At 40.7% G+C, this 13,911-nt stretch overlaps 2 protein-coding genes across 5 annotated transcripts in view; both read left to right on the top strand.

The window, feature by feature from the left end:
• CCDC68 (coiled-coil domain containing 68) overlaps positions 1-13,911 on the top strand; it is a 459,254-nt gene that overhangs the window by 145,320 nt on the left and 300,023 nt on the right. The window lies entirely within an intron of this gene.
• LOC138511380 (uncharacterized) lies at positions 1,056-6,920 on the top strand. The gene is made up of 4 exons (XM_069627006.1): positions 1,056-1,166; positions 1,647-6,025; positions 6,119-6,229; positions 6,710-6,920. The coding sequence occupies exon 2, from the start codon at positions 3,202-3,204 to the stop codon at positions 5,287-5,289; it is 2,088 nt and encodes a 695-aa protein (XP_069483107.1). The 5' UTR covers positions 1,056-1,166; positions 1,647-3,201; the 3' UTR covers positions 5,290-6,025; positions 6,119-6,229; positions 6,710-6,920.

The following is a 13,911-nucleotide window of genomic DNA, read 5'->3' as shown; positions in this document are numbered from 1 at the left end:
CATCAGATGTAAGAATCTCAGATCCCCAGTGGCAAGGCACTTCATCGAATTCCAACATACGATTGCACAAATTAAATTTCAAGTCATAGAAATTGTCAAACGTCCACACAGAGGTGGCAATTACCAATCCTTGTTGTCACAGCGAGAGAAGTACTGGATCCACACACTTGACACTTTGCAACCTAAGGGTCTGAATGATGAATTCTCTTTGAGTTGCTTTCTATAGTGAATTGTGAAACTCACATGTTACATCGCCAACTACTATACACAAGTGTCAGTATCCCGGACCTTAAAAAAAATTTTTTTCTTTGTCATTACAAGTGTTGTGACTTTGATGTTTTCTTCAAGGGAACTGTATTTTCCTATGTTTGACTTGCCTATATTCACTTAAATGTTTGCACCTGTTCACGAATGACCAATTGAACCATCTCTCCATTCGTTCGAACCTTGTATGAGTAATAGGCTACATCGCAATCTTTTATCCCCTTGCCATTGAATTATACTTGTCTCACTATATAATGAGTAGCCTCATGACTCTACATGATTTGTTTTGGACTATTAAGAGTAAACTGCATGTACCATTTGTGCTATCTATCATGACTGTAACGATTATTGTACTATTCACAAATTTCTGTTCCATTAGAACCAAAATTATAAAATGCGTTGCGATGGTGAACACCAGAATTCTTATGTTTCATTATGGAACATATTAACTCTACTTTTCTTATTTATCCTGATCTCTGGTCAGTCCCTATGAGTACGCTTGCACTATGCGCCATTGCATGATGGCCTCCATATTCCTCACTCACCGGCTTCTATGCCCTTTTCTATGTTTATTATTTAGTTTCCTTTCTACGTCTGACGGCGTGTCCCCAGCACAGCTCGTTCCCTAGGTTACGACCGCGCGGAGCCACTGCCTGCCGGTTTCAGTTTCCACTAACAGTGTTCCCCGCACTGTACAGGTAAGCTACCGCTACTTGGGTCCCTTTGCCCGGTTGGGAGACCCCAGGTTTATTTTTCTCCAGTATAACAGAAATGTATATGTCCCCACTTAGGTGCCAGCAGTACGTGTCTCTTTGCAGATGCCCTGCATCGTATAATTGTTTCGAATACTTGTTGACCACACGGATGCCCCTGTTGCCTTGGCTACTCGTCCCGCAACTCGAGTGAGTGCATTCTTTAAAACCAATTCCGGTTTATTTTAAGTATTATTTATTTTATTCAGTAGCGCTCTTTTGGAGTTATTCTTTCTCCGTCCACAGGAGGGGTATGGTTTTTTCTTAAACACGCTCCCCATATTGACTCAGCTTTTTCACTATTCAAGGGTGGTCCTTGCTATTTAGAACCCACTACCGCTTTTGGCTTATCTCGATCTGTCTGACTCTTCATCACGCCATTTTCTAGATCCCACCATGTAGGTGGATCTCACACAATACATCTCCTTTGTTATGTGTTTAGCTATTAGTATAGAGTGTTTCTCTTTGATCTGTTAGTTCACTCTTTTCACCATACTAGATCTCCAGTATTCTGCTCTTCACCATCTCGCTAGCATCCCGAGTTATGTACAGCTTGTCAGTCAGTCCTTGACTGTTATGGAAATAAAATAAAAGATTTTACTTTTTGTCTCCTTGAAATGTTGTCAACAGTTCAATTGGGCCCTTATGAAGAAGAGGTTACCCTCGAAACGCGTCGGCCACTCCACAATTGGACAGCATCACCTCTCCATCATTTATTGCTTCTTCGCAATTTGTTTTAATATGTTAAACGTCACGAATTACTTTGTACAACAGAATGTGCCTTTTGGCAAATTTTGTTTTCCTCTTTGCCAAATAAATTGTTATATGCTCAACTAACAAACTGCTGTTATATATCTATATCCATATATTTGAAGGCCCTATGTGGCATCAGTAAACAGTGTGCAGGGGACGGGAGGGCCCCACTTTTTGGGTCCTCTTCTATTTTCTCTTTTCTGATTTAGGCTTTGTGCCAAGGCCTTTTTTCCTCCCCCGCACCTTTAAATTCTTAAACCAGCTCTTCTGTACATATAATGATGATTTGAATTTCTATATCAATTGTTACCAGGTGTGCACCACTGTCAGCATTTTTGTTTTCTCCATATGTACTGGTCTTCCAGTGTGGCACGTACCAAGTGGGTAGCACCCTGATATAAACCTTGTTCATTATAAATATGTCATTTTCTCGCATCAACGAGATCACAGATAAACACGCAACTACACTTGCATTTGATGCGGAAGAAGCTAAACGCATATTAGCTCTCATCAAGGATACAGACCAATCTTTACAGAGTAAAGTCAGCCCAGACAAAATAATCTTTCAATTAGAAAAACTCATTAGACGCGAGATATCGCAGAAATTACATGCCAGTACCCTAGTGGAATATTACAAATCACAGAGAATCCCTAGAGGATTGAGGGTATATTTGAGACCTACACTCTGCAGCGAGAGCAAAGCATTTGTTGCTAAATGGGATCAAATTCTGAACAAGTGTTCACTTGACTTGATCTTACTTACGATTGAGGAACTTTCCAAGTCATTGACATCCATCGACAAAGACATAGAAGCACTGACAATACAGCTTTCAGAATTCAAGTCAAAAGAGGATCTGACACAACTTTTGGAAGATATCAATTCCAAATTGAGCAATTACAAAGCAGACATAGAACAAAGGAAACTTCGTAAGTTTAAACGCGATACGTTCGATTATTTGAACGATATCGTGTATACCTGGCAGGAGTTTTACCATCACAGAAACGCCAGCAGAAGTCGAGCTAATAATCTTAACAACTCCAACTCAGGGAGTGATAGTAGTAGTAGCAGTGTGGGAGAACCAATACCGAAAGACCAGTCACAAGAACAAATTCCACAGCAAGTACCAACACCTGGGACCACAATTCCCCACCTTACACCATCTCAATCTGGGACAGTTGCTAGTACCACAGGTGTTTTTTTAGGCCTGAGAGACAGACAAAAAGAAAAAGAAAAACACGACGAGGCAAGAAAAACACAAAAAGGAAGATACAAATAAGTGAAAATCTAGTCATCAACCTATCAAGCAAAAACCTGACGAGTGGCCAACTTGATATCTTAAACCGTGGTCTTTCCTTTGTTCCTACTTGCAACACATCACTATTTGAAGAAAAAATCTGTCTTCACAGATTGTTGAGGAAATTAAGATTGAAGATGTTTTTCGAATCCGATTTGGATACAGAATCACAGGCCCTAGAGGATGACATCCTACAGATGCGCCCCAAGAGTACTTTCGACCCTCAGATTCAAAATTCGATCTTGGATCTCTTCGAGAAGAGTGTCATTAATGACCTCAAAAGAATTAATTACCATAGCACTAAACCAGTTAATATTAAGAATAGCCAACTTGAACATGTTGAACAGCTGGCTAAAGATGAAGATTTAACTATCAAACCTGCGGATAAGGGTGGGGCAATCGTGATCATGGATTCATCCTACTACACACGGAGATGTCTGGAACTACTTAACGACACCGTTACTTACACAAAACTTGATAATGATCCACTACTTAGAATCAAAGCCATCATCCAGAAAGCTATTGACAATGCTTTGGAAAACAACTGGATTGATTCAAAAACAAGTCAGTTCCTTATAAACAAATATCCAATCACGCCTGTGTTCTATGGCTTACCAAAGGTTCATAAAGACAACATTAATCCGCCACTCAGACCAATAGTTGCGGGAACTGATAGCATATTTGACCCATTGGCCATCTATGTGGATCGTTTACTTCAACCTCTAATCCAGGAAATACCAACCTACCTGAAGGACACTACAGACTTCCTCAACTGTCTACAAGAAATCATAGCCCTGGACACTAGCTGCATTCTCTTTAGTATGGATGTATGCAGCCTTTACACCTCTATTCCCCACATCGAAGGGGTTGATGCTGTACTCTGGCTCCTGTTGAATCATGAACATATAAGAGGGAACAAAGAATTTATTGTGGAATTACTGGAAATAATTCTTCACAACAGTTACTTTAGATTTCAGGGCCAATACTATGTACAATCATCAGGTACTTCAATGGGGTCGGCCATGGCTCCGGTTTATGCTAACACCTACATGTATAAATTTGAAAAAGAAAACGTGTTGGATCACCCATTTTGGTCATTTAAAATCTTGACCTGGAAACGTTATATAGATGATATCTTCGGTATCTGGTGTGGTACACGAGATGAATTGGATCTTTTTTTGGAACATCTGAATTCAGTGAACAACACAATCAAATTCACAATGGAAGTAGGGGACCCTTCATTACATTTTTTGGATGTGAGCTTACAGATCAAAGAGGGTCACATCGACACCACGGTGTACCATAAACCAACAGACGTGAATAATCTTTTACATTTCAGCAGTTTCCATCCTAAACCCATGCTCAAAAGCCTACCATTCAGTCAAATGTTAAGATTGAAGAGAATTATCTCAGACCCAGCAGGCCTTGACTCAGAATGTTCATTTCTAGTTGAACGATTTGGATCTAGGGGGTATCCAGATACTATCACAGGAGAAGCCCGCAACAGATCAGAGACCTTCACGAAGGAACAACTACGCATCCCTAAAGTCAAGGATAAGTCCACACCGCTACTCTACATTTCAAAGTACTCACGACAGAGTTTCCAAATCAGCAAAACTCTGCGTAAAAATTGGACCATACTACACAATGATCCCTCTCTCCTGAAATTATTTCCCAAAGCACCAATGATGGCCTTTAAACGTGGACATAATCTCAAAGATAAACTAGTGAGAGCGGAAAGACCTCCTAAAGACAAACAACTTGTACTGAGTACCATAAAGAAGGGTACCTTTCCCTGCTTGAACTGTACGAACTGTAACAATGTTATAAAAGGTGAAACGATATCTCACCCACAAACTGGGAAGAAATTCAAAATCAGAGACTTTTCCACCTGCCTCTCCGCAGGTGTCATCTACTCATTGAAATGTCCCTGTGGTAAATTATACATAGGACAAACCACAAGACCCGTCAAAGAAAGATGGTCAGAACACAAATCCACCATCAGATGTAAGAATCTCAGATCCCCAGTGGCAAGGCACTTCATCGAATTCCAACATACGATTGCACAAATTAAATTTCAAGTCATAGAAATTGTCAAACGTCCACACAGAGGTGGCAATTACCAATCCTTGTTGTCACAGCGAGAGAAGTACTGGATCCACACACTTGACACTTTGCAACCTAAGGGTCTGAATGATGAATTCTCTTTGAGTTGCTTTCTATAGTGAATTGTGAAACTCACATGTTACATCGCCAACTACTATACACAAGTGTCAGTATCCCGGACCTTAAAAAAAATTTTTTTCTTTGTCATTACAAGTGTTGTGACTTTGATGTTTTCTTCAAGGGAACTGTATTTTCCTATGTTTGACTTGCCTATATTCACTTAAATGTTTGCACCTGTTCACGAATGACCAATTGAACCATCTCTCCATTCGTTCGAACCTTGTATGAGTAATAGGCTACATCGCAATCTTTTATCCCCTTGCCATTGAATTATACTTGTCTCACTATATAATGAGTAGCCTCATGACTCTACATGATTTGTTTTGGACTATTCAGAGTAAACTGCATGTACCATTTGTGCTATCTATCATGACTGTAACGATTATTGTACTATTCACAAATTTCTGTTCCATTAGAACCAAAATTATAAAATGCGTTGCGATGGTGAACACCAGAATTCTTATGTTTCATTATGGAACATATTAACTCTACTTTTCTTATTTATCCTGATCTCTGGTCAGTCCCTATGAGTACGCTTGCACTATGCGCCATTGCATGATGGCCTCCATATTCCTCACTCACCGGCTTCTATGCCCTTTTCTATGTTTATTATTTAGTTTCCTTTCTACGTCTGACGGCGTGTCCCCAGCACAGCTCGTTCCCTAGGTTACGACCGCGCGGAGCCACTGCCTGCCGGTTTCAGTTTCCACTAACAGTGTTCCCCGCACTGTACAGGTAAGCTACCGCTACTTGGGTCCCTTTGCCCGGTTGGGAGACCCCAGGTTTATTTTTCTCCAGTATAACAGAAATGTATATGTCCCCACTTAGGTGCCAGCAGTACGTGTCTCTTTGCAGATGCCCTGCATCGTATAATTGTTTCGAATACTTGTTGACCACACGGATGCCCCTGTTGCCTTGGCTACTCGTCCCGCAACTCGAGTGAGTGCATTCTTTAAAACCAATTCCGGTTTATTTTAAGTATTATTTATTTTATTCAGTAGCGCTCTTTTGGAGTTATTCTTTCTCCGTCCACAGGAGGGGTATGGTTTTTTCTTAAACACGCTCCCCATATTGACTCAGCTTTTTCACTATTCAAGGGTGGTCCTTGCTATTTAGAACCCACTACCGCTTTTGGCTTATCTCGATCTGTCTGACTCTTCATCACGCCATTTTCTAGATCCCACCATGTAGGTGGATCTCACACAATACATCTCCTTTGTTATGTGTTTAGCTATTAGTATAGAGTGTTTCTCTTTGATCTGTTAGTTCACTCTTTTCACCATACTAGATCTCCAGTATTCTGCTCTTCACCATCTCGCTAGCATCCCGAGTTATGTACAGCTTGTCAGTCAGTCCTTGACTGTTATGGAAATAAAATAAAAGATTTTACTTTTTGTCTCCTTGAAATGTTGTCAACAGTTCAATTGGGCCCTTATGAAGAAGAGGTTACCCTCGAAACGCGTCGGCCACTCCACAATTGGACAGCATCACCTCTCCATCATTTATTGCTTCTTCGCAATTTGTTTTAATATGTTAAACGTCACGAATTACTTTGTACAACAGAATGTGCCTTTTGGCAAATTTTGTTTTCCTCTTTGCCAAATAAATTGTTATATGCTCAACTAACAAACTGCTGTTATATATCTATATCCATATATTTGAAGGCCCTATGTGGCATCAGTAAACAGTGTGCAGGGGACGGGAGGGCCCCACTTTTTGGGTCCTCTTCTATTTTCTCTTTCATTACTGATGAGCCTGGCGCCGACTGGCCCCAAGTAGTGATCTGAGCCCTGATTCCACCTGGCCAATGGGCTTGCGAGTGGGGATCAGGGCTGAGGGTCATGACAATAACATCTTTGTTTTTCGAGCAGGGTACTGGTAAAAAGCAGCCATCTTCCACACATGCTATTTGTTTACCCAGGTGTCAGCAGAAGTGAGTCCAGAATGGTTATGACAGGTGTTCCTCCATTCATACTTCCTGCTACATTGTCAATGCCACTTTAATTCTTTCTGTTTTGTTCTGTGAAGTCATTTACATTTTAGTGAAAGTGAGGTGATGCCCTGCATGCAGAAATTCATTGAAAATGGGCCTAGAGGGCTATACAGGATGGCCCTTTTTCATTCCATCAAGCTTTCTGGCACCATTGAATCATGCCTCCGAGGCAGGGACAAAGGAACAGACGCCGAGGTGCAATCCAGTCCTCTTTTATACAGGTTCACAAGACCCACTGGAAGCACACAGAGCAGTATTCTGCCTTCCTCCTTTTAGCCTTTTCAGGATGATGCAATACTCTCATGCAAATTACCCCTGTCAGAGCATTTCCCTGATCTGTCCTTTCAGTCAAAGAAAACCACTCCCTATCTTTTGATTGGGTGGCTTGTCTGTCGCTCACCAAGCCCTCATTACCTCATTCTTGGCAACCGCTTTCTGACCGACACTGATAAGCTTATTTTATACTCCGCTAAACATAATTACACATCCTTCAACTCCAGCCAAAAACCAATTCTTATCTGCTTCTCGAGGTCCTGCCAAGTTTAGTTGGCAGCTCATACTGTGGAAAACTCATGAGCTCATTTGTTTGCTACCAAGTAACGCAGCTGCTCTGTACTAATTGGTACATTTCTGTGCCTTTATCAGATTTGCCATCAATCATGCCTACTCTCCTTGCCAACATTTCTAAATATATCCTTCCAGACGTGCTTATCTTATATTGAAATACTGCCAAAGAATATTCTGTATATGCATGAGTCAGGGCTTTGCACACCTGCTCCCAAGACGCCATTTTGTATCTTGGCATCCATTTTAAAATAAATCTGTTTGTTCAGCCTCGCTTCTAACGGTGAGTCATTTTTTCCTTTTGTGCACATCTTATTTTCTATCTAGTTTCATATTTATGCTATCTTACTAAAACTGGAGACTCCCTCCACTTCCTGAGTCATTCTAACCAAAAATATGTGCCACCCCACATGCACGTTTTACTTAAAAATAAAAGCGCAATAATTCTGATTTTTGCAATACTGAGACCATTGAGCTGCCTATCATGTTATCTGTGCTCAGATTGAGGGGTAGGGGGTCTGGTACCCTTATACACACCCCCCTGGTCAATATTAGAAAACTGTTCAATACACGACCACCAGTGTCCCCCCTCCCCATATACAGTGTACCTATAGATCCATATCTCAGTTACCCCCCCTCAATGTGGTGCTTCATCTTAACATGGGAGGATTCATAAGACTTTTCTAGGGAATCAACAGTGTCTTCAGCCCTGTTGTGCTTTCCTAATATAAGACCTATATGTATCTCCTTTTTTGACTTTTTATGCGCGTATCCTCAAAAAATAACTGTTTGCTCATGTCTGAATTCTATTCCCATTACCCTAATGTAAAATAACATGCAAAAGTGATTTTTAGCCACTACAAGAATCGAGAGAGATCATTCCTTTTTCTCTCATTTTGTCCACGTACAACTTTTCACTGGTTAAATCCACTTTTTTTCCTTCCTCCCACCCCATAACATTTGCGTGTTTCCTGCCCTTGTCCCATGCACATTATAACTTGTGTCAATGGAAGACGTATACAATAAAGACAAATCTTCCACCCGATTCATCTTATATTGGCTTATTTTGTGTCCAAGGACCTTCTTCATTTTTAGTCCATTTTACTTTTCCTTTGGGCTGCTTTGCAGAAAGTTTGGTGGCCCTTAATTCATAGGCAAGTCTTTTTTTTTTTTTTTTATTCCATTTTTTTTTTTTACATCACAGAGTACTCGAACGCTCAATCTTCTGATTTGAATAGTCAAGGGGGGGGGGCATTCGATTTGTTTCTAGGGAAATCAAGGATGGGCAGAGTCTCATAGGTACACATTTTTCCAAAGGTGGCTGCAACTGGCTGGGTCCCTCAAAACTCTTTTTACGCTGGGCTTTTCTCTCCCTGCCTTCAGAATTGGTTGCTGTCAATCACCTGGTGTGTAGGTATCTCCCATCCATCTGTAATATAAAACTGAATGCGTTTCTTTTGAAAAATAAGCTCATCTTTATCATTACTGCCTCCTCAAACCAAAACCTTAAAAAAGCTATGTGTTTAAAACAAACACTCCTGCCTCCTAAAACAATTTCTACTGCATTTTCTCTTTGTTAATGTTAATGTTGCTAGTGCGCGGTACAAATATCCTTTAACATTATCACCACTGGAGTGGTCCCCTGGCGCTCTGGCGGTTCTGAAAAAAAGGAGGGAAGGGAGGGGGAGTTAGTGGGAATTAGCTGGAAAAGTGCAAGAGAGCAGTGATGTGCTGCTGGCGGTCTCAACCCGGTTAACTCTGTTGGCTGGTCTTGGGGTGTTTTTAGGTTGGTAGTTGTTGTGTGCTGTTGTGCAAGTATGTGTGGTTTGGTTGTTGTTGCATTGTAGTGAAGTTAGTGCAGATTGTTGTGGTACAGGCTTGTGTTTGTGTTCGGTTAGAGTTTGAGAGGTGTATGCAGAGGGTGAAATTGTAAATGGATTGGTTAATTGGCATTGCGGTTTGGAAGCGAGGCGCTAAACTTTCATAATCTCTCCAGGTGGGGTGCGCAAGCATCTCTGCATCTCCATCCAGAACTGGGACCGGCGGACACTCGGTCCCTTCCACACAAGACACCCCCTCACATTCTTAACCTTGTCCAAGTTCGGGCCCGGCCACCACTTTTCCTAATATAATTGGATGGCTGCTCCTTTCTCCTATTGACATATCTTAGTGTCACTTATTTTTATACTTACTGACTGATAACGGGGCTTGGCTACGATCTGAGGCCATGAAATATATACATTTTTTTGCTTTTTTTCTGGCATTGCCCTCTTTTTTTTTTCACGTGCTTCTTTTTTCAAAAACTGCATAGTGTACTGAAGGAAACATTTCCTCTGTGGTTGACATTCTCAAACCAAAGAGTCATGCAGTCTCCTTTATAATAAGAATAATAAAAGACAAAACAAACAACATAACAAAATCAAACATTGTTCAGAAAAAAGGACGCGTTTTCTTCAACCGCTCCCCTTCTTTCTTCTTGGTCCATCTGTAGCTGAAGAAGACACTCCTATGGGTTCCTGCTCCCTGTAGAGACCGAAATAGGGGTACAGTCATGTTTTAGCTGACAAAGCGATCAGTTATTTCCTCACGATAGCCCTTTGCTCTCTTTTCAATCAGAATGTTTGCTGAGGTCATCTCTTGACATCTCAGCCCACTAACTATAGGCCTGCATTTCTGCAAAAAAAAAGAGATGTTGGTGCACATTTAATTTTCTTAGATTTTCCGTATGTGTCCTGTGTTTAGTCTTTTCTGCTATGCTGAAGATGTTCTCTGTATTTTTTAAATTCTCCTGTAGATGGCATGGGACCACAGTCTCTTCTTTTGCTATCTTTATTCTGCTGAGACATAATTATCATTTTTCGTCGCCCTCCCTACACTAATCTTGTCTAGTCCTGTTATGTGGACCCCAACATTGATTCTACTAAGTGCATGCAAGTGTAACATTTAGGCATACTATCCTCAAAGATGTATGCATTTTGCCAAATGCACCCATTTGGCATTTCTCTGTCACCATAATTACAAAAAGGTTACGCCACCTTCTATACACAGGTCTTCTTTATTCTCGTCATTAGATATTGCCATATTCTAATATATATGCTATTCTTTGCTCACAACTGGTTGCACCTTTCTTGGGAAAGTGCTATCTATTTAAAAGGACTGTATCCCTTACTGTCTTTTCTATACTCACCCGAGTCCTCTTACTCCTAATACTGACTGATCAATAAAGTTTGTTCCCACACTTGCTGTGTCAACTGATACCTACATCTTATATATCTGATTGTCCACTAGTACGTACCTCTGTCTTAATGTTTCTTCCCATTATATTGCTATACTCCACTAAGGTCATGTAAATATTCTTCTCGTTCTCCAAACATAAATCAACATCTTCATATACATAAAATTAATGTTCTTGTTACTTACTTTTTGGCCTTTCATTAATCGCATTTTATTTTCATCAAAATGCATTACACTAATCAATTAGAACCAGCACCACCCACTGTGCTCATTGTTTGCAAATCTGGATATCTTATCCAGACCTCATCACCCTTGTCTTATAATGTTATTCTTTGTTCCATTTACACCTTCTACCAACTTGTACTTTTTCCTGCTATAATGTTTGTTCGTTTGTTTGTTCATTATTTTTTTTGTTGATTTATTTCACCCCCTAAATTGTCGCCAATCTTTTAGTTTTGATCTTCTTACACCTTAGCTGTTTTAAGTTCAATTGTTTATTATCATCTTACATTAATTAGTCTAATCCTAAAGCAAACCATAATTATAATCCCTTACGTGTGTCCTTTCATTTTGTTCCCCTATTCGTTTCACTATACCCATGTCATAAGGGCCTGTGGTTCACAGGACAATTGACATTCTCTCCAAGTTTTCCTGAAATTATGCTGAGCGCTGCTGCATCATTGCCATGCGCTGTGAGACTTCCCTTTTTCTTTTTCGGTGTGTGATGCTCTAAAAAATACCACTTCATCATTCTGTCGAGTTCTCTCTAAACTTGTCATCAGTGACTTCAGTGAACCAAGACCCTTCTTCAAGAGCTATTACTGTCCTTCATGGTTAACTCTCATTGTCCATTCCTTCGAGCATTGTCATTTGCCTTTGTACTATGGCTGCTTCCAACTCTGGAAGGATTATCTGGCCCCCCTCTTTGTCCATAGATATCTATTGTCTAAGCAAAAACTTGTCTGATATCCTCAGCCCTCCCCACTAAGCCAGGTAGCCATGTTAATAGAATGCTAACCCCATGATAAGAAAAACCACTGGCTCCACTGATGCACCTTGCAGAGCCATTTGCCCTGTGAATGCCAGAATAAATTCACCTGCGTTCAAACCGTATATTCCAGGAGTGGTCGGTAAATAAAAGAATCATGTTAAGTTTTGTCATCCAATCCCTTCCCAAAATATTAACGAGTGTCTATCGCAAATATAACAAAGAATCAGTCATGTCACACTCTCCTATAGAGACTGGTAATTCATCAGTGAAAATTGAACGCAACTTGTATCTCCAAAGAACCCTTAAGCATTTATGGCAATCCCTACCATTAGATACTTTTCCTCCCGCATACATAAACGTGTAGCTCCAGTGTCTACTAACAAAGCAAAGGTTTCACCTCATACCGTCCTATTAACCCCTGGCTCCTCTCGGGGCCTAGTGTCACTGATCTGAACACATCAAGTTGTCCTGTGAGCTGTCCTATAGTGGGTGCATGCATACCCCTGTTCCTGTGAAAGGATGTCCTCCTAGCACGGTGGTACCTCCTATTCTGGGTGTTAGTACCTGTCCTGTGCTTGCATATCACTAAGTCTGTATGGGGGTGTGTTGCAATTGCATCTGTACTAAATTAATTTGCTCTTGCTATAGCTGCTGTACCTGTGGCACTCTTGGCGCTTGCATCTGATACAATGTCTGATCTTAGGTCATCCCTAGTATCCCTCTCTTTCATTTATAGTCTCCAAAAAAACCAGCTACTCTTATATTTCGGTTTAATAAAACATAATGTTCCCATCTAATAGTGTTAATGTAAAACAAAAGCATCGTGTGTGTCAAAAAAAAATTGCAATATTGAATTCCTTCTTCTGACTACCTGTGTGTTTTATGTGCATTGCCTGTAATCCATTGATTGCCTGTGCTTTCATAAGATCATGTGTACATGTGTGTGTATGCATGTGTGTGTGTGCATGTGTCACTCCCCCTCTTCTTATAAGGATCTCATGACAGGGACTCAAACATAAATCAATTCATCATGTATAATAATTCATATTGTGCTTAATAATTGTGCCACACCTTCCTCATTTTTCTTTGTCAGTGTCATCCTGCTTATACTTTTTTCATAAATACATTTTACTTAAACACCCACTACAAAAAGCCCATAAATAGTGCACTCCTTATTCTTAGAAGTCACGCCAATCGGAGTGTGTGCTTCTATTAAAAATACTCCTTCATATCCTCAGACCTTTTTGAGTATCTTCTTGTGTACTTCATAGCTTAATCCTTAAACTAGTACATATAGGGCCTCATTACAAGGTTGGAGGTAGCCCTGTCGGTAAAACCGGCAAGGCTACCTCCAAACTTGCAACAAAGTCCAACACACGTGAATGGGCAATTATCGGAGTATTCCGGACCCGGTAATTTCCCTTTTGTGGGTCCTGGAATGGGGATACCTGTAGCACCGGCACGGTTCATTGCTGTGCTGGCGCTACAGGCAAGCTGTGCTTGTGGGTGCCTTTCATTCCGCCAGTTCAGACTTGGCAGCCTGAAAGGGACCCACAATCACAACTCTGAGTTTGCTGGTCCGGATACAATGGTACAGGTAAGCTTACTGGTACGGTTGTATCCAGACCGGCAAGCTCGTAATGAGGCCCATGATCTTAGTCATTTGCTGAGGTCTCTCCTCAATATAACTGTTAAATATACCATGCCCTGTATCCATATTGTGTGTAACCTTAGTCCTGGTGCATTGGAAAGCACTTCCCCTCATTACTTACTGCTTCCTCGTTCTAAATACAATTTTTTTGCATCAATACATGCACTTCCAATATGTTTCCCAAAAAA

Source organism: Ambystoma mexicanum, chromosome 6p (assembly GCF_040938575.1).
Source record: "Ambystoma mexicanum isolate Mex_15411 chromosome 6p, UKY_AmexF1_1, whole genome shotgun sequence".
Classification (NCBI taxonomy): domain Eukaryota; kingdom Metazoa; phylum Chordata; class Amphibia; order Caudata; family Ambystomatidae; genus Ambystoma; species Ambystoma mexicanum.
Note: the sequence above shows the minus strand (reverse complement) of the source record. Positions and strands in the feature narration are given on the sequence as shown.